Below are 24412 nucleotides of genomic sequence, written 5' to 3'. Positions count from 1 at the left end.
GCTACAAGTGCTGCTCAAAGTAGCATCACCAGGAACATTCTTCCTACTTTTGTTTATTTTGTACTGTTCACTCTACCAGTATTAGAGGAGGTTAAACTGCTGCCTCTCAAGCTTTGCCTCTAAGGTGAGATTAAGTAGGAGGACCCCCATATTCCCTTGTGCTGGCAGGGTGTCCATTGAGGGAGCACTGCCTTTCTGTAAACGTGGCTGTAGCCAGTTACCTCTGCCCCAGGGGAAGTGGTGCAGCTAAGGGGCAAAGCACCTGCTTTGGGAGAAGGTCTCAGGTTCAGTTCCCAGTGGCATCTCCCAAGCAGAGCTGGGAAAATACCCCTCTTTGAAACCCAGGAGTGCTGCTGCTAATCAGTGCAAAGAGTTCTGAGCCAGGTGGACAAATTACCTGGCGCCATATAAGGCAAGGGCATGTCCACCCCACGAAAAGATTAGCACTGCCAGAGAGGTTTGCATAGTTACCATATTATCCTGTACAAAGAAGGGTATTCTAAGAGCTACCCCTCTGGCTATACAGGAGCCATTCCAGCAGGGGGAGCCAAAGGAGCATCAGTTATTGCTAAAACTTTGTAGTGCTGCTTCCCCTACCCAAATGGTTCTGCAGGGGGTGCCCCACACATTCTGATATACTCCGTGTGTATGTTTGTGTGTGTATACACACACACACACACCCCTCTGAGTTGTGCTCAAGGGTGCTGAATGCATGACAGTTAATAATGGGCCCAGTAGGTGCATGCATTCATTTAGGCAGCTGGGCATTTTGCAAAATGATTTGTTTGTTTGTTTATAACGGGGCAGTCAGGTAGGTATTGAGATAAAAGATGCAAATGTTTTCAGACTCGCATGCGAATTGGAATTTTCTTTCATGTGATTCTTAAGAGTCAGATGCTGCTGACCTTCCAGTTCACTCTATTTAACAGTTCACTTTTTTTAACCCCCTCCCCTTTAAAGCTCCTTGATCAGTTTTTAAGTCCTGTTCTCATCTTCCCACACCACACCCATCCCCCCCCTTTTTACCAAAAGTTGTGCCATGTATTATCAAAATTATCCTCATCGCCTTGAGGACTGGGATGTTGCTCACTGATATTCCTAGGAGGGCTGATGTCAAATTAATCATAGTTGCAGAAGTTTAGAGATAAAACACACACAGCCTTGTGTGTGATCTAGAACTGCTTTGGTCTCTAAGGTGCTACTGGAAGGATTATTATTATTATTATTTTTACTATGGCAAACCTACCTGTATTGACTACGGCTACCTACCTGTAACTGCAAAGGAAGTGTTATGTCTGGTTACATAGGTTTGTTTTCTGTCCTGTTTAGTGTTCAATACCCTGGTGTCCTTCTGCATTCGTGATCTTTTTCAACTGCTGCAGAAATTGCTTCAGGTGAAAGCTGCAAAAAACAAATCCAAGTAAGTTGTTTTTTAATTGGAGGATAAATCTTGTCAGTGACTACTAACAACCATGGCTATGTCTCATCTCCACTGTTGGAGGCAGAATGCCTCTGAATGCCAGTTGCTAGGAATTACAACTGGGGAGAGTTGCTGTTGCTTTCAGATCATGGATGTAGTCTTCCCAATAAAATCATAGAATTGTAAGAGTTGGAAGGGACTCCAAGAGTAATCTATTTCAACCCCTTGCAATGCAGGAATCTCAGCTAAAGCACCCATGACAGATGGGCCATCCAGCCTCTGCTTAAAAGCCTCCAAGGAAGGGAAAGTCCACAACCTCCCAGGGGAGACCGTTCCACTGTTGGAACAGTTCTTACTGTCAAAAGTTCTTCCTGATGTTTAATCGGAATCTCATTTCTTGTCAATTGAAGCTTATGGGGCATCTGGTGAGAACAGGATTTGGTACTAGATGGGCCACTGGACTGATCCAGCAAGTCTCTCCTTGTGTTCTTAACCCCCAGGTGTTGGGTTTTTTTTTAGAATGCTACAGATCTTTGGATGTCTGACTTACCAGTTTCTTGTCATGGCATAGGACACAACTGTTTTATAATACGATCGTGGGACATCCAGAAAGGGACTCGGATAGCTATCCACATAATTGGCAACAAACTTTATGTTTTGGAGATTTGTTTGGCCTGCTGCTTGTGTCAAATTAAATGTGTATTTTCCAGCACTCTGTTCAAATTGGTGATTTTTGGATCACAACTAGGATTGTCCTCCGTATCACTTGATGCTCTTGCTCTCGTTTTGAAAATATATCTATATTCTGGACTTAACTGTCAGGGGTCCTTTACCTTTTTATGTATGTATGTTTGTGTGTTTGTGTGTGTATGTATGTGTGTGTTTCTTTGATTGTCCTTGAATCTTCCCATCTCCTTCCCATCGAGCTGCATCCTTTGAGAACCACCACATTAAAACAACAACCAGGCACTGTACAAATCAATCAAGCCCTACCCATTGGATCTGTAGTCACTGTATAATCTGTTACTTACTGGCTGTTTATATATTGGTGTTCACTCATGTTATGGATTTGTAATCCCAACATTCAGGGTCAAAAACATTTCCTTTTCAGGAGGGTTACAGAAAAGAGATTTTTTTATAATTTAATTAAGTCTGTAGCAACCATAAAACAGTAATCAAAACTGTACTTAGAGAAGAGGCGAGCACAGAAATTATGGAGAGAATTTCATAGAAATGAAAGTTGATGGCAGCCTTGCCCAACCTTGTGCCCTCTGATTGTCTTGGACTACAGCTCTCCTTGGCCCCAGCCACCATGCTTTGGCTGACGCTGATAGGAGTTGTAGCCCAGAAATGGCCTGGCTCTGTCTAAGCCACCTTCCTATGTTCCTGTCAGAGTGCTGGGGGCATGTGAGGTGCTGTACCATCTGCCAGTGGCTTGATGCCCTGTTCCAGGCACCTTTCCGTCCCCTTGCAATCTGTTGCTTCTCTTCTCAAGTGTTCTGGCTATCCCCAAGAAACCCTCATGCCATCAGAGCTCAAGGATCATGGTGCACTCAAGAGTGAGAGAGGTGGCTGGAGGTTTGTCTGGGAGTCAGGGTTGGATTTTCTAGCTCTAACAGGGGATGAATGCAAACAGCTGGGTTAGTGGAGGGTACAATTAATCCTTTATTGCTTGCGGTGGGCGTTGATTCTCCTGCATTCTTTGGCGCTGCCATCCGATCTGGCTGGGTTTTTGGGCAGCGAAGGGGTGGGGTGTGTGGGATTAGTGTTGCATGCATGCTTTTCTGCACATGAACTTGGCTTCTGGGTATACTTGGCAGCTGTCCTGAACTAAACAAGGTCAGACCAGGTTAGATGAAAAGAGGCCTCCCACTAAAGACCATTGGAATTTTTATTTCATAGAATTCATATACTGCTTAATTGTAAGAAGCAATTGAACCTCAAAAGCTGTTTAAAGAAAGAATAATCAGTGAAAACAACTGTTTAAAACATAAAAACATAATTAAAATGCCTGCCAACATTCTACATGTCTGGATGGTCATGTCTAAATAAAAATGTTTTTAGCAGGTGCCAAAAAGAGTACAGTGAAGGTGCCTTCCTAAGGTCAATAGGCAGGGAGTTCCAAAGTTGGTTCTACTCAGAGTAGACCAATTGAGATTGTTGAGCATGATTTAATTATTACAGTGGGTTTGCTCTCAGTAGAAATTAGTTGGATGCAACCTGTGCTAACCAGTTAAATTCTGCTAGGACTTAAAAGGACCTGAGTTCAAATGTCAGGTCAGCCATTGATTTGCTGGATGGTGCTGAGCAAGCTTTTCATGGCCTCTCTGCCTCTGCTCCCTTTCTGCAAAATAGGTGTGGCATCTCCCTGTCTCCAAGGGCAGGGAGATGCCACACCTATTTTTTTCAGAAAGGGAGCAGAGGCAGAGACACTTTGAAGCCAACCTTTCTAGCAATGAGGGCTAGAAGCTTGTTTTAAAATGAAACTGGGGGGGGGGCAGAGGGAAGGTTGTGGTTCTCAGGATACTGATTTCTGCACCTAATTCTGCGAGGTGGCCAACTTTAAGTTTTACTCAAGTAGAATGAAGTCCGTTAATTTCAATAGGTCTGTTCTGAGTTCTGTGTCCCAAGTCCATGATGGACTCGCCTCCGCATATAAACACATGGGAAGGCTGCCACCAATTTTCATCATGCGCCGCTATGCATAAATAACACACCGTATGTTTCTTTTGTTTTTTAGGTTGGTCCTTCCCTCTTCCAGTCGGCTTTGGGGAAAGCTTCGCTTAGACATCAAAACTCACCTTGGCTGTACCATCCAGGTAAAAGGTGGGGGGAGCGGATGGACTCCTGTTTAAAAAACTGCACCTGTCACTCCTCATCCCTGTGACAGTGAGGATCATAGGAAGCTGCCTTATATGGAGTCAGACAACTGATGCCATCCAACTTAGTATTGTCTGCACTGACTGACAGCAGCTCTCTGCAGGGTGGCAGACGGGACATTCCCAGCCCTACCTGGAGACGCTGGGGATTGAACCTAGCACCTTCTGCATTCAAGGCAGATGATGTACCACAGCGATCTGGCCCTGCCCTTAAAACATAGTGATGTAGGAAGCTGCCTTACATTGGGCCCATTGCACAATCATGCTTTTTTGACTCTTGGCTGGCAGGAGCTCTGCAGGGTTGCAGAGAGGGAGTCTCTCCCAGCTGCACCTGCAGATGTTGGGGATTGAACCTGTGTGCAAAGCAGATACTCCACCACTGGGTGATGCCCTTCCACTAGTTACATCTGGTAGCAGGCTCTGAGCAGTTACATCTGGTAGCAGGGCAGTTGTGTCTTTTGTGACCAATGGGCAGAGGATGGAGTGAGCTCTGGAACAGATAAACTATAGTTGTTGCCTCCAGAGGAAAGCAAATCGGGCCTGTAATTGTGGTTTGGCTGCTTTACTCTTAGAAGCTCAAACCATGGTTTGGGGTGGCTGGGTGGGGGTCCTCAATTGCAGTTAGTGAAATCCAATATTTGGCGTGGTGCCTCGGTTGAACATTGTGGAAGGAGGGGTACTTGTGTGCCTCTGGCAAGCTTAAGAGATACATGTACAATATGGTGAGATTGCAGCTTGTGAGCTTCACCCAGGTTTTAATGCTTCCCCCACATTTTGCCCATTTCTGCAGCTCCTCTCATGTTTGACAGAAGCCTCTGTGGGAGCGGCTGTCCTCCAGCACGTCAGCTCCATCGTGCCTTATTTCTTGACTTTTCCAAAACAAACCCGAATGCTGCTCAAGGTGAGTTTGGCAGCTGGTGATCTATCTATCTATCATCTATCTATCTATCTATCTATCTATCTATCTATCTAGTTTTAATGTCTCTCTTCAGCCAAAAAAGCAGAAAAAAATACTCCCATAGCAGCATACAAATGTCAGTGATAAGACAGTCCCTTCCTCCAGGCTTCTAATCTAAAAAGACACGGCACAAAAGGAAAAGTGATTGGGAGGGAGGAGGAATAAAGTAAACCCAGACAGAATGTGGATGTTATTGAACTAACAACTGCAGCCATTCTGGCCACTGGTCGGGGATGATGGGAGTTGTAGTCCAGAAACTCCTGGAGGGCACCACATTGGCTACTTTGGTCTTAAGTTCTTCTTCTTCAGAAGAAGAAATACCCTCTGAAAGTAGCATTAGAAGAGGCGCTCCCTCCTGTGTGAGTGAGGAGATGGTAGTGTTCCTCAGAAGCTGCTTGCCAACTATTGTAAGAAAATAAACATGAGGCAATTAATAGATTAAAAATGTGCCCCCAGTTGTCAAAATATTATCAGTTGATACACATCTACAACTGATTGACTAAATGTGGCAGCCCTATTTATATTAATATTCATTGTTCTTGTTCTTCTTGTTCTTGTTTGTTCTCCCTTCACCCTAAGCTTCTAGGACAGGTTGTATGGATAAGAGAGGTGGTCTGTGTTTCGAGATTGGATGGAAGCTAGTGGACTGTCTGCTGGTCTGTGTGTGCATTTCTTGATTCTTCTTTTCTTTATTTCCAGCAAGCTACCCGTCTCTGGAGCACAGGCGAGGAAACCGTCAGGGTGCTGGCTTTCCTGGTGCTCAACAAAATCTGCCGGCATAAAAAAGATGTCTACTTGAACCCAGTTCTCAAGGTAAGGTGGTGGAAAAAAGCCACCTTGACGTATGTATGCCATACTATTGATGGGGGCGGTGGGTGGGGAGGCATTGGTCGCCTATTGTCTAATGTGAGTCAAAAGGCTCAGGATCATGACTGGGGGACCTGCAGTCCTGAAGATGATCATGGATTCCCACCAGCCCCAAACAGCATGGTTAGTGCTCAGGAATGATGGGAGTTGTAGTCCAGTGAAACCTGGAGGGCCACAGGTGTCATGGCCCCAGAAGCTGGCCCCTCTTACTCCCCTAAAGAAGACATGGATGAGGAGGAAATACATGCTGCTGCACACCATGGACGTAGCCAGGGAGGTGCAACTACCCCCCCCCCCCAATCAAGTAAATAAATAAAAATATTTAACTAACTGACCAATTGCGTCACAGGTAACTTGGTTCTGCTATCCCTACATAAAGTCTCTCCCCACTACCACCCTAATCCTGGCTATGCCTTTGCTCCACACCCCTTCATGCCCCTGCCGTGGCCTGAGGATAGAGCACTCCTGCCTTCCTCAGTCTCCTATGAGTGCCCCCCAATAACATCCCTGTCTGTTCCGTAGCGTAGAAGTCAGTGCCTGCAGAATCAGATCTTTAAGCCAGCTTCAGAGTTCACAAGGAGGTTGGTCCAGCAGTAGTACAAATGTCCACCTTGTCTAGCGTCCATTCCAGCGACCACCCACAGCAAACCCAGAAGTACCGGAACTGGTTACTGCCGGGTTTGCCGCATGCGCAGTCCTTGGTCCTGAACCGCCTTGATTCCTCTTCCCTACACTGCCCTGGATTTCCTCTTTGCCTGCTCAGACTTGCCCTTCTTAATCTGTTTATTGCCTTCACTTACCTGGCTAGCGCCAAGTCCTGCTAGAACAGGATATATATGAATGAATGAATGAATGAATGAATGGTTTTTCGATGGTCAGAGGCCTATAAAGTAGAGCAGGATAAAAGCTCCCACCTGCCCCTTCTTTAGATCTGATGGCAGCCTCAAACAGTGGGCACAGTCAGATAGGGGCCTCCTATCTGACTGTGCTGCTGCTTTTTAAAACCATGGCAAGTCTGCCTTCCGGGGTACCTGTCAAATCCCAGCAATGTAAAAAAGAAAGAAAAGAAAAGTATTCTTTTCCGAGAAGCCTTCTAAGTAGAGGATCCTTTTTTTTAATCTCAGTTGGCAACCGTATTGGATTTGAAATTCTTTTTGTACATTTAAGTTTAAGGTGCATGCATTTTTAGGGACTACTGTTGATTTGAATGATCTTTTGAATGGTTTTTAATACTTGTTTTTAACAGCCTTTTATTGAATGGCTTTAATGTATTCTTGTCAGACGCTCAGAGGTTTTATATTACAGTCAAGTGGCCTATATACTTTTTGTTAAAATTAAATAAACTTTGTCCTGGTTTTCCTCTAACCCTCTCCCCCCCCCCCCGCAAACTCCACCTTTTTTATAGCAAATGTATATTTCCTACGTGAAGAACTCCAGGTTCACCTCCCCCAATGTCCTCCCTATGATCAACTTCATGCAACGGACTCTGACGGAGATGTACTCCCTCGACACCTCCATCTCCTACCAGCATGCCTTCGTCTACATCCGCCAGCTGGCCATCCATTTGCGCAGTGCCATGGCCGTGAAGAAGAAGGCGAGTTATAATGCTGCTTTCCAAATCTATGGGGTGACTGCATTTGGAATATTGTGCACCGTTCTGGTCGCCTCAGCTCAAAAAGGGTATCGTAGAGTTTTGAAAAGGTTCAGGAAAGGGCAACCAGAATGCTCCAGGGGAGAGGTTTGCAACCTTTTTGAGTCCATGGAATCCTTGACCAACTTCTGCGGCACCCCTGTGGGGCTCAGGAGCCCAGTTATGTCACTCCTTGCCTGCAGAGCTGGCAGCCTCTCACTCCTCCCTTGTGGAGTGCTCCCTCAGCCTCCTCCCCTCTCCTTGGGAGTCCTCCGGGCAGCTGTTGATGCCGCCCCTTGTTTTAGCTGCCCCCCTTGCCCCAAAGAGAGGTGCCTCCTCACGCTGCCCCTCAGGGGCCTGGGACAGGCAAGGGCTGACTGGGCTCCCCTGCCTGCTTATTCCAAGGCTGCCTCAGCTGCTGGCAACCAGCACTCCCTGGCCAGCCCCAGAGGCACCATTTGCCCATGGAGCTTGTAGCCAAGGCTGCTGCAACAAACAGCTGTGCAAGCCTTTGGGAGGCAGAGACGTGAGAGGGCATCAGGGGAGGGAGGGAAAGAGAGACAGAGGCCAGTGTTGCTCATGGCACTCCTGACCATAATTCAAGGCACACCAGGGTGCCACAGGGATGGAGCAACTTTCTGTGAGGAAAGGTTGCAGCATTTGGGGCTTTATACTTTTGAGAAAACACAAGTAAGAGGTGACATGGTAAGTGAATAGGGAGACGTTTTTCTTCCTGTCTCATAGCACTAGGTGAGATATCTTTGTTCAGTTCTGTGTGGACTCGCACACCAGTCCACTCTGGTCAAGCTGCAGAGAGAGTCAATTCCCCTAACTTCCTGTCCCAGCACTTCCTGTTTCCCGTCTAGGTTCTGAATCTCTCCATTTAGTTCCATTGCTCAGGATACACCTGGAGTATAACTTATCGACTCTCTACACACCATACCATTAAAGCACTTTTTTACCCTCAGAGAATTCTGGGCGCTGTAGTTTCTTTCACCCCTCACAATTCCTGTCAGGAATTGCAGAGTTGCAGTTCCCCTTAACAAACTACAGTGCCCATATTTCTTTCAGAAAAAAAGGATGTGCCTCAAATGTGCTTTAAAGTTACAGTGTGTACGCAGCCTTAGAGAGGTGCTGATATTTTTTTGTTTATCTGTCTCTTGGTCTTTATTGAGGGGGTGGTGGAATAAAAAGAGATATCCCTCACAACAACAGCCTGGCTTTATCAGCTGTCTTCTGCTCTGGCGTGTCTTCTGTTGATACTGTATATGAAATCTGCATTTCATCGCATTAACCGAAAGCCCCACCAAGTAGCAAAGAAGATTATAGAGTCTCCCCACTTTGCCCTCCCCCCCAAAAAAACCCATCTTCTTTTTGACAACCTGTCATTTGCCCCCATTTTTGTATCTGTTGCAGCCTGGGTCCTCCTAGGCCCCATTAGAGCTGTGTGTGTCCCCTGTTCTCCCCCCGCCACTCAGCCACCAGAGGAAAAGTAAGATAGGGTGGGAGAGAGCAGGTAATTCCCCCCATCCCTTTCCATCCCCAGATTGGGGTCTCATCCAGTCTGACGTGGACTTAATCCAAGGCAAATTGCTAATCCCCTCTTTATTGGTGTTTTAAAGTAAACAATACCGACACAGATTAGTGGGTTGATTTACACCCATGGTGCTTGCAGGGGTTGGTTACCATGTTAAGCCTTCTCTCTTCCCCCCCGGCCCCCCCTTTCCAAAAGATGCTCAGACATGGCAGATAAGCTGAGGAGAGATAACCAAAGTCTAGGACCTTAATTGGATCTGCTTGGCTTCTCAGACCCTCAGCCGTGAGCCAGACAGGACCCAAATCCAGTTAGTTCCACGGTGGGAGAGGCAGTTCAGAGCGAGGGAGGTGCAGATTAAATTTCTGTCGGTCCCGAGTTATTGTTACTGCCCATCTTGACAATGCATCCATTTTACAATGCAAGTGGCAAATAGGTAAATGATGGGGAAAGACAGAAGCATAGGAAGCTGCCTTTATCCTGAGTCAAGCCACTGTTCCTTCCAGCTCAGTATTGAGATTCCTGCATTGCAGGGGGGTTGGACCAGATGACCCTTGTGATCCCTTCCAACTCTATGATTCTATAATTGGCAACAGAGTTTCAGGATTTCAGGTAGAAGTCTCTCTCAGCCCTACCTGGAGATGCTGGGGATTGAACCTGGGACCTTCTGCATAAGAAGCAGGTGCTTTGCCACTAAGCTGCATCCCTTCCCTTTAGACATAGGGAGCTGTCTTAGACTGAGTTAGATCACTGGTTCCTCTAGCTCTCAGTATGGTCTACACCAGTGTTTCTCAAAGTTGGGTCTCCAGCTGTTTTGGGACTACAACTCCCATCATCCCTGACCACTGGTCCTGCTATCTATGGATGATGGGAGTTGTAGTCCAACAACAGCTGGAGACCCAAGTTTGAGAAACACTGGTCTACTCTGACTGACTGAGGCTCTCTTAGGGTTTCAGGCAGAAGTCTCACAGCCGTACCTAGAGATGAAATTCAGGAGAGAACCTGGGATTTTTGCATGCAAAATGGATGCTCTGATCATGAGCTATGGCCTTTCCCCCCATGCAAAAGTAACAGGTTTCTTTTTTGCACTTGTGCAGCGCATTTTGAGTGATCATAGCCTTTCCTGCAATATTACGATCTTACGGTGACAACCACGTTATGTTTTTATTTTATTTGCTTAGGTTTATTCAGTATATCCCTCTTAAAAAACCAAAACTCACGAAGCAATTTACAGCTAAAGTAAGAAAACAAGACAATCAAAATCACGTAAACAGTGTTAGAACGGATTTTAACAGTGCAGTGCAATATTTATTTACTTATTTGTTTATTACATTTGTATCCCACCTTCCCTCAAAGGAGCCCAAGGTGGTGTTTTGCTTGACAATAAAGCAAGTAAATAAAATACAGCACAGCTGAACGATAAACCAGCAGAAATGGAATATAATAATACAGATCGTAAAACAGTATTAAAGCATGAAAACCCAACAGGAATTAAATACCGCTGAGAGATAATAGACCAATTTGGGAAGAAAAAAGTTTTCTATGAATGCCAGAAACTTGTATAACAAAAGTTTTTGGTGTGCTTCACGTCTAAAGGAATGTGAATGCAAGATATAACTTTCTGACAGAGGAGCTGCTTGGCAGTCAGGTGGCCTGCCTTGGAAGATGGTGGACTTTCTTTCAATGGAGTTTTCTAAGCAGAAGTTTGATGACTGTCTGTCAGGGATTCTTTAGCTGTGATCCCTGCATTGCAAGGGGTTGGACTATAGGACCTTTGGGGTCCCTTCCAGTTCTAGAATTCTATGATTCTATATGAGTAACAGCAGATCTGATTTAACCATCGAATAACCAAGCAAAGGAGGTCTTGCAAATAGAAATGGGAATGAATGCAAAACCTATGTTTAGGGGATTCCTCTCCAATCTGGTAAATTTAAAAAAAGAAAAAGTTATCGGTGGAAGAACCAGCACCCCCAAGTGGCCGAAAAGGTGAGGTGGTTTAGGCAGAATTTAAAAATGTCTAGGAGTTTTAATTTTTTTCTTTGAGTGGTGCTTCTTTAATCAGTCACAAAAATGGTAATGGGTGCCAGGCTGCACAGTCAGGCCTAAGGCAGGTGTGAGGATGTCCAGTAGTCAGGGATTATGTTATAATTCAGTGACATCTGGAGGGCCACAGGTTCCCCATCCCAGAACTAAAGGTTCATGGGAGCTAGGAGCACCATGCAGAAAGGAGGTTCCATGCTCTGGCTCTCATTAAGACTGGTTAAAATGGGGAAGTGTAAACAGTGGCCCTCCAGATGTCATTGGACTCCCAGCTCCCATCAAATCATTGACTTAAGGCAGTGTTTCTCAAACTTAAGCTGATGTTGGACTACAACTCCCATCATTCCTAGCTAGCAGGACCAGTGGTCAGTGGTCTAAGAACAGCTGGAGACCCAAGTTTGGGAAACACTGAATAAGGTATTGGGAACAAGAGGAGCAGACGATAAGAAGAAGTGACAGTTGTGCCTTTTAAACTTTGTAAACAGCTTTGAGAGCCTGATAGTCAGAAAGCAGGGTATGCAATTCATATTTGCATTGATTCTGCATTGCATTTGAAATTGTTACATTGGGGCCTGCAAAAAGCATTCTGCCCCTCCCACGTTCTGCTGTTTTTAGTGATGTTATGGTCACTTCCAGGTTCGGTGCCGTGCATGTGTGTGCAACTGGGTGTGCGTCAATCAGGAGTTGCCTATCTCTGTTTTAGATATATTTCTATCATCCAACAAATTCAATATGTTTTTATAGGAATGTGATTCGTAAATGCAGGTAAACAAACAAACAAACAAACAAACAAACATCGTACGAATAAGATCCCACCCCCCATTGTAGAAATTATGTTTCTTCAGTGCCCTCTGTTAGAAGATCTCTCTATTTACTGGAACCTCTTTCCTCGCCCTTCAGGAAAACTACCAGTCTGTTTACAACTGGCAGTATGTCCATTGCCTGTACTTCTGGTGTCGGGTCCTAAGCACCATCCATCCGAACGACATCATGGAGCCTTTGATCTACCCATTGACCCAAGTCATCATAGGCTGCATTAAGTAAGTCTTTTGTTTCCTCGGTATCAGGCTTGCCTTTCGCTTGTTTGCCTTTTGAATCCTATGTGTTCATATCCCACCTTTCCTCCGAGGAGCTCAAGCTGGCAAAGAAAGTTCTCTCTTATGTCTCTGTTTTATCCTGTCCCCTGTTTCCACTTTATTCTCACAGCAACCTTGTGAGTTAGGTCAGGCTGTGAGTTGCACCCAGTGAGCTTTCTGGTCTAATGGGGAAATTACACCCTGATCTCTCAGGTCCTAGTCCGATGCTCTAAGCACTATGCTGTACTGGTTCTCAAAACATACAAGTCCACTCTCAAAATATATTAATATAGGAAAAGTGGGTGGAGGAATGGCGATGGGACCCCCAGTCCTTTGGATTCAGGAACAGCACCTGTGGTGGTCATGGTATCTGCTTCAGTGGTCCCTCAAACCTAGTTCAGCAGGCTCCTCCATCTGGGTCAATTAGCAGAGAACCAGGAACTGGTCAACTCATCTGCCGCTGGCACTCTAGTCTCTGTCTCAGCTGGGCTCCCTCCTCTCCCAACTCCCAAGGACATGACATCTCCTGGTTGACCTCCGCATGGACGTTGGTCTGCGTTCCAGGTTTCGTTTGGAGTTTTGAGAAAGTGACATAGGTGCCAGTCACGAAATGTCTGCCAGGAAGTGGGTGGCATGTTGCAAAATGGCCACCACGTTGAAGGGGGGGGGGGAGGAAGACAGGACCAACAAAAATAGGATGGGTGATCCCAATCCTGCACAGCTGCCCTATCAATGGGGGGGGGGGAGGAATGTACATCAGCCACTACTGTGGTCACTCATTGACTCCACATTTGTGCTATGAGTTTAAAGCAGTGTCATGCCACTTTCAAGAGTCACGGTTTCCTCGAAAGAATCCTGAGAAGTGTAGTTTGTTAAGGGTGCCCAGAGTTGTTAGGAGACCCCCTATTTCCCTCCCAGGGATACAATTTCCAGAGTGCTTTAACAATCCCTTTTCCCTGGAATTCTTGCTCTGTGAGAGGGAATAGGAGTCTCCTAACAACTCTTGGCCCCTTTAACAGATCATGGTTCCCAGAAGAGATGAGTGTTTAAAGTAGTATCATATGGCTTTAAGCCTGTATTGCAGACAGGGTAAAAAGGAAGCTCTTTGCACCTGCAACGAAAAAGGGGGCAGGCATCCAATCCTGGCACCCGGTGAAACGTGGGCATTTTTAAGGGGGCATGTTTAGTGTTGGAGAAGGAAGAGCAAACTATCACCCTTGCTGAAGTTTTGAAAGTTAATTTGCTGAGGCTTCTTGTGGGCATTATAGGACGTACCAGCAGGCACACTGGTGCCCATGGGCACCATGTTGGCAGCTCTCCCTGGGTTAGAACATCATAAACCAGCACAAGCACAAAGTATCCAGAATGGGCGATGGCCCCTGAAAGGGAGCCGCTTGAAATTTGTTGATGCTCTTAACATATTTCTGCAAACCTATACCCGTATGAAGAATCCTGAATGTTTTTGTTATTTGAAACACACACGTAACACACTCACGCCCACACCAGCTGATTCCGTGCTTTGGGACCACACTTGGAGGCTAATGGGTGTGCAGTAAATTTTCTAAAACTCCAGCAATCTCCAGAAATCCTGTTAATGCCGTGTCCAGATTGCATGGTTGGTTTTTTAAAAAAAAACCTACGCTGCTTGCGTTTCCAGGCTCCTCAGAGTGTTGATGAAGATAAACAGGTTTAAACGATTTCCAGAGCTCGCCTCTCTCCCCCTTCAATCTCTCTCTTTCCCTCACCCCCCGAGACGTCTTTCCGTCACTTAAGCGGGGCTTTTAATTGTCCTGCGGACGAGCTGAGGCAGTTTTCCACCTGTCTAAGCAGATAAATCAGCTGCCTCTGAGGCCTCCCCGAAAGGTGAGCTCAGCAGGTCCCTGGGAGGAGAGGAGCGGAATTTTGCTGGTGACAGTCACATAAGAGGACGGCTCTTGGGGTGGTGTGCAAAAGCTTTTTTTTTTTAAACAGGCCCGAAAAGCTTTGAAAATGGAGGGTGTTTGTATCTAGAGAGACCAGCTTGAATTTTTAAAAGTTCGCACAAACGTTAGAAATCGGGTATGCCGTTTATTCTAGATGCAGAATATGGATGGAGCATGAAGAGGTCCTTGTTCCATCCATATTCTGCATCTAGAGTAAATCGTGCAGATCGATTGTTTGCATTTGTACATACTTTTTTAAAAAAATCAATCTGGTCTCTTATGAATGTTTAAAAGGGCTGTACCCCAGCCAGTTAGAGCATTTGTCTTGCATGCAGAAGACTCCAGCTTCTGTCTCTGGCATCTCTAGGTTGAATTGGGAGAGAACCCTGTCTGAATCCCCGGGGAGAGCCACTGCCAGTCAGTGTAGACAGTACTGATTTAGGTGGACCAAAGCTTTGACTCATCAAGCTTTTCCCTTAAGACGTACGAACGGAGGAAGCTGCCTTATATTGAGCCCATCTCAGTATACATTGGTCCATCTATCTTGGTATTGTTTACATTGAAGGCAGCAGCTCTCCAGGGATTCAAGCAGGGTTCTCTCCCAGCCCTACCTGGAAAATACAGAGTGCTGGAGCTACAGCCATCTGCGGAGCCTCAAAATGGCACTAAGAAATCGAATAGTTTTCAGATATAGCTCCTGCAAAATACTAAAAAGCACACGAGTTTTCAGCTGAAAACAGCCTTCCAATGCAGTTCTGGAAATTTGGTTCATCACCTGTCACACGTGAGGGTAACCTTTCGCCCTACAGATGTCGCTGAACTGCACCTCCCATCAGTCTTGGCCATCGACCATGCAAAAAAACAAAACACAGTTGTACCTTGGTTGACAAACGCCTTGTGGCTCGAACGTTTTGGCTCCCGAACGCTGCAAACCCGGAAGTGAGTGTAATGGTTTGCGAACGTTCTTTGGAACCCTAATACCTGACGTGGCTTTTGATTGGCTGCAGGAACTTCCTTAGTTTCCAAACATTTTGGAAGTCGAACGGACGTCCGGAACAGATTCCGTTCGACTTCCGAAGTACCACTGTTTTTGATAAAGATTGATTTCTTAATGCCTTTCAATCCCTACCCCCCTCTACACCACAGTGACTTTTCACAAGTGGTTGGCTTTAAATGTGAGGAGAGGGGTGGAAAAGAAAAGAAAATGGCAACAGATTTTAGAAGGAACGCTTCTGGCTTGTTTTAATTTTAAACATTGGGTGGTTGAGAAGCGCACCGTGCTGGTTACTTTTTTTGCCCAGAAGGTGGCGCTTCGCCCTCGATAAACGGAGCTGCGGAAGAAACGAGAGTGGAAGCTAATGCCGTCCGCGGGAGTTCTCTTGCTTCAGGCAGGAACCAGGGCAGAATTTTAAATGTGCTTAAACAAGATAACTAGGCAGCACAGGGGTTGCCGACAGAAGCTGGAATTGACTCCTTTCGCCCGCTGCCTCCGAAGGCCCCCCGCTCTGTGGCGCATGGTGGGAGTGGGGGGGCTTGTCGGCCTTCGTTTTCCTGCGGCTTGACAGAGATTTGAGGGAAGAGTTGTGGGGCCCGAATGTGGGCCTGGGGGTTCAAGAGTGCTGTGTGTGGCTGCCAGAATGGATTTTGGCTGTCGTCGCATTGAAAAAGCAATGCTTTGCCGTGTGTGTGTGTGTGTGTGTGTGTGTGTGTGTGTGTGTAGTTAGGACTGAGAAGAATATATAGGTGGGGGGGGGCGTTGTCTCTCCAGGTTAATCACATATGCCCAGAACCACCCTTCTTCTTTTCTCTTCAAATGTTCTGTTGTAATGCCATCTTTTCCCCCCTTTTAAAATTGAATTATTTCTGTTATTTCTGAGGTGCCTCTTGCCAAAAGTACTTTGTCCAAAGATGCCCACTGGGCAGGCGGTTTGAACGTAGTTCATTTGTCGTCGTCACCTACCACACCTCAACCACATTCAGACATGATGCTAGGCTTGTTCACACATTACCCTGAACACAGGTACAAGCTGTCGCTACATATACAGGCATTTGTGTGGAAGTGGGCACACTTGCCTAGCTCAGGTGCTGCCACTGTTAATATTTTCTGCAAAGTGCTCAAGGTGGCATACACCTCCCCCCCCCCTCACAACAACCCTGTGAGGTAGATTTAGGCTGAGGGGCAGCGACTGGCCCAAAGCCACCAACTGATCTTAGTGGCTGAGTGGGGATTGTTTTGAGCTGGTCTTTGACTGTAAAAAATTATGATGATGAGTGGGGATTGGAACCCAGATTTCCCTAGTCCTATTCCAGCACCCTAAACACTATGCAGCACTGGGTCTCAAATGTACACAGAAAAGACACTGGTTGAACATTGCGTGTGACTTACTGCATGAGTGTGCAGTTCAACTGTTTTGCATCCACAGGTACACAGTTGTACACCCCTACTGTCTTCACAGAATTCCAAATGTTTTAATAAGCTTTTGCCTCACAAATATAACTGCAGCTACTGCTCCTCTTCGTAATTTTCTTGGCTGAGAGTAATGTAGGGAGCTTAGTGTTGCCTACACTGGCTGGCAGCGGATAAACATTTACGCTTTGTGGGTTCTGTGTATATAGGAGGTGTATCATTGCTCGGCAGGTGCCAACCAGGAACACAAGAAGCTAGTCTAGTGTTGTGGACATGGACAGGCTCTCTGGTGTTTTAGACAGCAGCCATTGCCACCCCTACCTGGAAATTTATTTGTTTGTTTGTTTGCATTTATAGCCCACCTTTTTCTCAAAGAGCTCGAAAGTGACGTACAGGTCCTCTCGCTCACAACTACCCTGTGAGATAGGTTTGGCTGAGAGATCGTGACTGGCCCAAGGCCAGCCAGTGAGCTTCAGGACTGAGCGGGGATTTGAACCCTGGTCTCCCAGGTCCTAGTCCAACACTCTTAACCACTATGCCATACTGGCTCTGTGAGTAACAGTAGGCTAACCCAGTGTTTCCCAAACCTACCTGTCCAGCTGCTTTTGGATTACAATTCCCATCATCCCTGACCACTGGTCTTCTAGCTAGGGATGGTGGGAATTGTAGTCCAACAACAGCTGGAGACCCAAGTTTGGGAAACAGTGGGCTAGGCGGATCAATGGTTTGAGTAGAAGACAGCTTCCCATGTATTAAAAGAAGGACTGTAGCTCAGTGGGAGAGCATCTGCCTTGCAAGTTGAAGGTTCCAGGTTCAATCCCCTTCATCTCTAGATTGGGCTACAAAAGATTCCAGGCTGGAAACCCTGGAGAGCAGCTGCCAGTCAGTGTGGACAATACTGAGCTAGTTGTCCAAGTTGATAGAAGGCAGCTTCTGTGTTCCTCAGGCAACCACATATCTTGTGCTCCAGCCTTTTCCTGTCTCGCAGCTCACCGGTCAGCTGGTCCGGCGACAAACTCTCCTGGCACATACTTCATTCCAGGCCTGTCCCTTGCCGCTGGGAAGTTTTTAAGCCGGCTGTCGCCTTGCCTCGCTCTCTGAAATTAATGGCCTTGGTTTACAGTAAATCTATACCTTTTAACAGGTTTATCCCCCAATCAATTAATTCCTGTAGAAGGTTTTCGTCATCGCTTTCGCTGGTTGCCAGGTCTCGGGGGGGCGGGAAAGTAGATTTATTTCCATAATGGATCCAGTGATAATTATTTCACTATTTGGCGGGTGGGTGGGTAGGGGTGAGGGTGAAGGGGTGGTGTGTGATTTATACGGTGCGGCTGATGCAGTTTCTCACCCTCATTGGTTTTTACAATCTCAGCAGTCACCGTTGCCGTTTTGTGAGGGTGGGAGTGGGGAGCAGTGTGATGTGATTTGCTTCTCAGAACAAGAGCTGTGATCAGGGAATGACTTTGAAAAGTGGGAAGGTCTTGCAGAGGGTGTAGAAGCAGGAAGAAAGGTGTGAGTTCCTGTAGATCTCTTATGTTTCTTTAAGCGGAGCAGTTGTTCTGGCATAGTGACCCTTGAACTCTGTCCCTGATCGTGCCAGGAATGGGGAAGCTCTTGCCATTCCAGATGTTGTTAGGCTCCCAGTTCCCATCATCCCTGGCCACTGGCCATGCTAGTTGGGATTGATGGGAGTTGAAGTCCAGTAATGCTTGGAGAGCCACAGGTTCCCCCATCCCTCTTTTGACAAGTATTCAGATCAGCCACTCGTGCAGAGAGACTATAAGGAGGCACCTTCTCTGTTGCCTTTTCTGATGCCTGCTAGGGACATTTGTATTTCGACCCATCTTCTAAAATCTTTATTGAAATCTGCTTTGGATTTGCATGGATTTTACTTTATAGGCTGGTGTTGTTTTAATCAGTTTTTATATTTATAATTGTTTTTTAAGCACTACTTTTATATATGCAGTCATTTCAGCTGTTTTTATATATGTAACTGCTGTATATAGATGTCTTAATAATAAAAAGGAAATGCTGCGCTTCCAGTTTAATAAAATCCAGGGCAGAAACTCGTGCAGAGACATAACAGGGAGCCTCCTTTCTGAACAGTGCTTCCCACTCCCAGAAGCCTCTAGTCCAGGTGTGGGGTACTTCTGGCCCTCGTAATGCTGTTGGACCCCATCTCCCATCATCCCTGACTGTTGCCCACGTTGCCTGGGGTTGATGGGATCTGGGAGTCCCGGCAACTTCTGGAGAGCTAAAGGCTCTCTACCCACCCTTGTCGTAAAGAAATAAAAACCAATGGCTGAGCCCTTACTAGCTTAGTTTCTGCCTCGTGGGCTTTCAACCCATGCTTTTAACTCCTTAGTGTTCATCCCTGGCTCAAATCAAACTGAAGTAAATGCAAAACTGCATTTTGCTTATGTTCATCCATTGTTGCTGTTCCTTTGCCTTGTCCTGCTGCTGCTGGTGGGCAAAGTGTGCGTTAGAAGGCCTGTTGAAATACATGTGCAGCTGTTCTGCTAACAAATCAGTTCTCAGGTTTGGCTCTCGTGGCCGAAACCTCTATAGCGGGATCGAGAGTTTTGATTCTGTAGCTGATGACCATTCTCCTCTCTCCTCTTTCTCTCCCTGAAAGGCTGGTGCCCACAGCTCGCTTCTACCCCCTGCGCATGCACTGTGCCCGGGCCCTGACCCTGCTGTCGGAGAGCACTCGGACATTCATTCCTGTCTTACCCTTTATCTTGGAGGTGAGTGCTCTTTTCATCAGCTTGCATGGCACAATAATAAATATAAGGCAGATTCCTGTGTTTTCAGGACCTCTTCCAGGTGGGCACAAGGTGGACCACCAGTGGCTCTGCTACCAAGACAGCGCCATCCGTGGATTTCAGTGCGCAGGCTGGTCTTTTGGACGAACTGCTCCCAAGTTGGGCTCCGTCTGCAATATCCACTTAAATCGGCATCGCACCACTTTAAACCTTCCCCCAAAGGATCCTGGGAATTGTAATCTTTTAAAGGTGCTGAGAGTTGTTGGGACAGAGTTGCAGTTCCATGGGGGGAGAGGGATTGACTGATAAAACCACTCAGGGAATTGAAGCTCTGTCAGGGGAATAGGGGGTCTCCTAGCAACTCTCAGCACTCTCTAACAAATCGCAGTCCCCAGAATCCTTTGGGAGAAGGCTGTGACTGTTCAAAGTGGTACGATACAAGCTTTAAATTTATGGAACAGTATTGTTTAGGGTTTTCTACGATAACAGCAAAACCTTAAACTTGGCTTGGTACCAAAGCAGCAGCCATCTGGCCTGACGGTGAAGAGTTCTAGAGGACTCCAAAGCTTGCACACTGTTTTGAAATGTTGTTGGCCTGATAAAGGTTTAGCTGAAATGCGGATTCAGAATGGCTCCCTCTTTTAAGTTTTGCTTTGCAGTTATTTCAGTTAGTTGGACTTGGTAACCGGACCCAAGGGGTTGTGCTGAAGGCTGCTGCTATGCTGCTCCCCACATTTGGGACAAATTTTGCGCATCCCTTTGGAATCTGCCCCCTTCCCCAAATTTGAGCTGCAAGCTGTCCCTTGAGAACTGTATCTTGTGGGGCCATATTTGCACCATACATAAAAAGTGCTGTGATACCATTTTAAGCAGCCAGTGCTTCCCCCAAAGAACTATGGGAGGTGTAGAACATTAAATTCCCCCCACAGAACTATAGTTCCCAGAATTCCCTGTGAATTGGTTGCTAAAATGCACAGAGATCTAAGGGGGGGGTGGAGTAGAGAAGCTTCCAACAACTTTGTGCACCCTTAACAAGCTACAGTTCCCAGAATTATTTGGGGGGTGGGAAAAAGCCACAACTGTTGAAAGTGGTATCATAGTGCTTTAAACATGGGTTGCGAATGTGGACTTGGGAGCAAATCGCACAGCTTAGCTCAGTGTGAAGAAGCCCTTTCTTCTATGCAGCAACCTTTGTGCAGGAGCTGTTGCTTGCATTCTTTATGGGGAGTGCGAGAGCCCCTTCCACACACCGTCCTGCTTTGCTATTCCCCCAGCGTCTGGCTGTTTGTGCTCTTTGAAAGGGGAGGGTGGGAAGGAAAAGGAGAAATGGCAGACGGTGCGAAGTTTGGGGCGGGGAGGGGTGGTGGTTTGGGGAGAGGCTGTTGCCTGGGAATTAGCCAAGCCACCGTGGTTTGCTGGGAAGCGAGAACCCTCCTGTGGTTATTTTTTTATGTCGTTGCAAACGTCCGTTTGTTAACCACATCCTTTCCGCCTGCAGCGGCCAGCGAAGGCCCCCCCCCGCACTCTTCCTCTCCGTCTTTCTTTCTTTCTCTCTCTCTCTCCCGGACCCCTTGCGGCTTCTTGGCTGTTCCCCTCCATGCATCTGTTTCCTTCCTCTTTCTCGCTCCCTGCTTGTGCTGCTGAGCTCCCAGCCCTCAACCTCCGGTAGATAACAGGGTCCCAGCGGCGACGCCTCCTCCCTCGTGGCAAGCCACATATATCAGCCCAGCCACCCCCGTGGTCTCAGCGTGCTTTTCCTCCTGGCTTCCGCCAGCGACCACATCCGATGGCGCTGGGCTCATGCAACAGGCAGCTCGCCCACGGCGGGTGGGGACGGCGCACACGGACTGAACGCCTGCGTTGGGAAGATCTTGGTTCATGACTCTTCGCCAGAGACAAGCAGCCCCTTGTTTGTGTGGGAATAAGCTTCTCAAAATGCGGAACTTCCTTTAAATCTTCTGGTTCCAGTATTTTTGTGATTAGATAGATAGATAGATAGATATAGAGACACACACACACACACACAGCTTAGTTTTGTTCAGAAGCAGACCTATTGAAATCAGTGGACCAGGATTAGTCACGTCCATTAATTTCAGTGGGTCCACTCTGAGTAGGGTCATGCTGTCCTGACAACAGCAATGGGAGGTAGTTTAGGCCTCTGAGCTGTTGTGCCCACAGCAGCCTGTGAGCTGGCTGTTCTTGTCTAAGATTTGCAGTTTGGGGGGGCACCAGGCCACTGAATCTGAGCCAGCACCCCCCCCCACACACACTTTCCCACCACTTGTGTCGCAGGTGAGGTCCTGAGTTCAGAGCATATGCTCTACTTGCAAATGATGATTCCAGGCTGAATCCCAAGTAGGGCTGCAAGAGGCCTTGGCCTAAAACACTGGAGAGTGGCTGCCAGTCAGCGCAGACAGTACTGAGCCAGGTAGACCCATTTTCTGACTCAGTATAAGGGAGCTTCCTATGTTACTGTGTTCATGTATTTGATTCCCTCCTCCCTTTCAGAAACAAAACTTGCTATGTGTCGAAAATGGCACGCCAAAGAGATCGCTACTGCAGAACCCTGAAGTGCTAGTTTTCTCCATGCAAGGACTTAACGTTGTCCAGGGGGCGGGGAGTGTGTGACACCATTCTTCTTTATTTAGACAGGCCTGGTATGTTCCTAAGATCCAGCCCCATCTTCTGAGGTCGCCTTATTTCCACCGTTCAAATGAATTTCTCCGGAATCCTGGCGTGTGCTTTGCGTGACAAAGGATGTAATTACTTTTCCTTCCCTGCTGCTCTCATCCTAAAGTAACAGCAGGAAAAGGGGCCTTCTGCGGCTCCTCTTTTCTCTAACCGTGCCAGCCCCCCCCCCACTTTCTGCTTTCCCCCGTGCCCTTGTCACCACCCGCCGCTGACAGCCTGCGCGTCTCATGCCGCCCCTCCAGGTGCTGGAATTCCCCTGGCTCCTGCCACCGGAGATAAGAGTCGTGTCAGTGATGGGCCTTGACAGCTGCCTTGGCTGCTCTGGCGCAAAGAGCACCTGCCCCGCACCCCCCCCCAACTGGCGGCTTCTCCCTTCGCTTTCCCTCTCTTGAGGGGTGAGACATGTTTCAGGAGAGGTTGGGTTGGCCTCCGGAAGGGTCTCAGTGTATAGGGTAGGGGGCAAGGCCCAGGGAAGGGGTCCTACTTTTTATTCAGAGGATTTCGTAGAATCGTAGAATTTGGCTCTACTTAAAAGTTTATTATTATTATTATTGCTATTACTAGGATAGGACTCTGCTCAAAGCTACTGCTGTCAGTTATTTACCCCCTGACTTTCACTCTAAGGTCCCAGCAGGGATTGATGACTTTAAATTGCAGTATTAAAAACTGTTTAGAATGACTTACAATCAGAAGAAACAAAACAAGGTGGGTCCTTGCTGGGATTCAGTCCTACTTGAAAGGAGATTGAGATTTGGCTCTGCTTTACAGCTAATGATTGCTATTATTTCATTATCCAGCTCTGCTTATGTTTAAGAGGATGCTGGAGGGCATTCCTTATTCTTTGGCGGCACTTGGAAAACTGATTTTATTTATTTATTTCCATTTAGGGATTGCTTCCTGGAGCAATTTGCTATAAAATAAAAGTATATGTGAAACAGAAATATTTTAAAACTGAAAAAAATGATTGCATTTTTTTAAATGATAAAAACTCTGTGTGTACACAAATATAGTGTAAAACAATAACAATGCATACTTAAATAATCAGTTCACACAGACTGCCAAGAAGTTTGCTCTACTAGCAGTAGCCCTCATTCAGACACTTAATACAGGAAGGGAAGTTTGGGTAAATTAAGGTGGGAAAACTTTCCCCTATGTCTCTCTCCCTTCTAACTCCCTTGCTCCTCCCACCTCCCCATAGGGGGCAAGGCTGCTCTGACAATCTAAAAACCATCTCTTTTCCCCACCCCACTCCTTGGGTGGGTGTGTGTGGGGGGGAATGTAGGAATAAGGAAGGTTAATTGATAAGCTCAGAGAGTCACAAGAGAGACACAAATGCACTCAGCTGACTCTTTAAATGTTGTGTTGCTGATGGATGTGTGGTGTCCACATTGCTTAGACTCCCAAGGGTGGGGGGTGGGAGAGAAAGAGGCCCAGGACATGGAAAAGGGAATGAATAGTTATTCTGGAAGATGGAGGGGAGGTGGAATATTGTTCCACCAGGTGTTTCACAGCAAAGGAAGACCCAACGTCTGCATACCATCCACAGTTACAGGTGGGTAGCCGTGTTGGTCTGCCATAGTCGAAACAAAATAGAAAATTCTTTCCAGTAGCACCTTAGAAAATTCTTTCCAGTAGCACCTTAGGTATCTGAAGAAGTGTGCATGCACACGAAAGCTCATACCAAGAACAAACTCAGTTGGTCTCTAAGGTGCTACTGGAAAGAATTTTCTATTTTATACCGTCTGCAGTTTAGCTTATAGAGCTCTGGCGGGGCATGGGGGCAGCTTTGGGCTGCTGTTTGTTCACACACACACACAGTGCTAGGTATCAAACTGCTTCTGAAATTTAAGGGAGGCTTGAAAAGGAGTTTATGATACAGCACTGTCTGTGTTGTTTGGGGTTTGATTCATTTGTTTGAAATGGCGGGGTTTAGGGGAAGGGAATAATATAGGAAAGCCGCCTTATACAGAGTCAGACCCCTGGCCCATCTATCACAGGGTTCATTGCACTGATTGCCAACAATTCTGCAGGGGGTTTCAGGCAAGGGACATTCCCCAGCCCTTCCTAGAGATGGTGCTGTAACCACAGCAAGCCTTTCATCGCATCTAAAGTATTTCTTCAGATCCTGGCTGGAGTGCAAGGGGTTCTCTTTTCTCTACAGTAGACCTCACTGGGGTGGCTTTGGGAGAAGCGCACCGGTTTTCTCTGTCACTTCCCAGCCTC

The 24412-nt window shown here is 46.8% G+C and overlaps 1 protein-coding gene across 2 annotated transcripts in view; it reads left to right on the top strand.

Annotated features, from left to right (window-relative positions):
- Window positions 1-24412, top strand: part of NOC2L (NOC2 like nucleolar associated transcriptional repressor) — an 82142-nt gene that overhangs the window by 33250 nt on the left and 24480 nt on the right. For both annotated transcript variants that reach the window (XM_033156274.1, XM_033156275.1), the window contains exons 6-12: window positions 1330-1420; window positions 4161-4239; window positions 5090-5200; window positions 5957-6070; window positions 7530-7718; window positions 12229-12368; window positions 19369-19480. In XM_033156274.1, the coding sequence (XP_033012165.1) occupies window positions 1330-1420; window positions 4161-4239; window positions 5090-5200; window positions 5957-6070; window positions 7530-7718; window positions 12229-12368; window positions 19369-19480 (836 nt within the window). The remainder of the gene's footprint in view (window positions 1-1329; window positions 1421-4160; window positions 4240-5089; window positions 5201-5956; window positions 6071-7529; window positions 7719-12228; window positions 12369-19368; window positions 19481-24412) is intronic.

This window comes from Lacerta agilis, chromosome 8 (genome assembly GCF_009819535.1).
Source record: "Lacerta agilis isolate rLacAgi1 chromosome 8, rLacAgi1.pri, whole genome shotgun sequence".
NCBI lineage: Eukaryota > Metazoa > Chordata > Lepidosauria > Squamata > Lacertidae > Lacerta > Lacerta agilis.
Note: the sequence above shows the minus strand (reverse complement) of the source record. Positions and strands in the feature narration are given on the sequence as shown.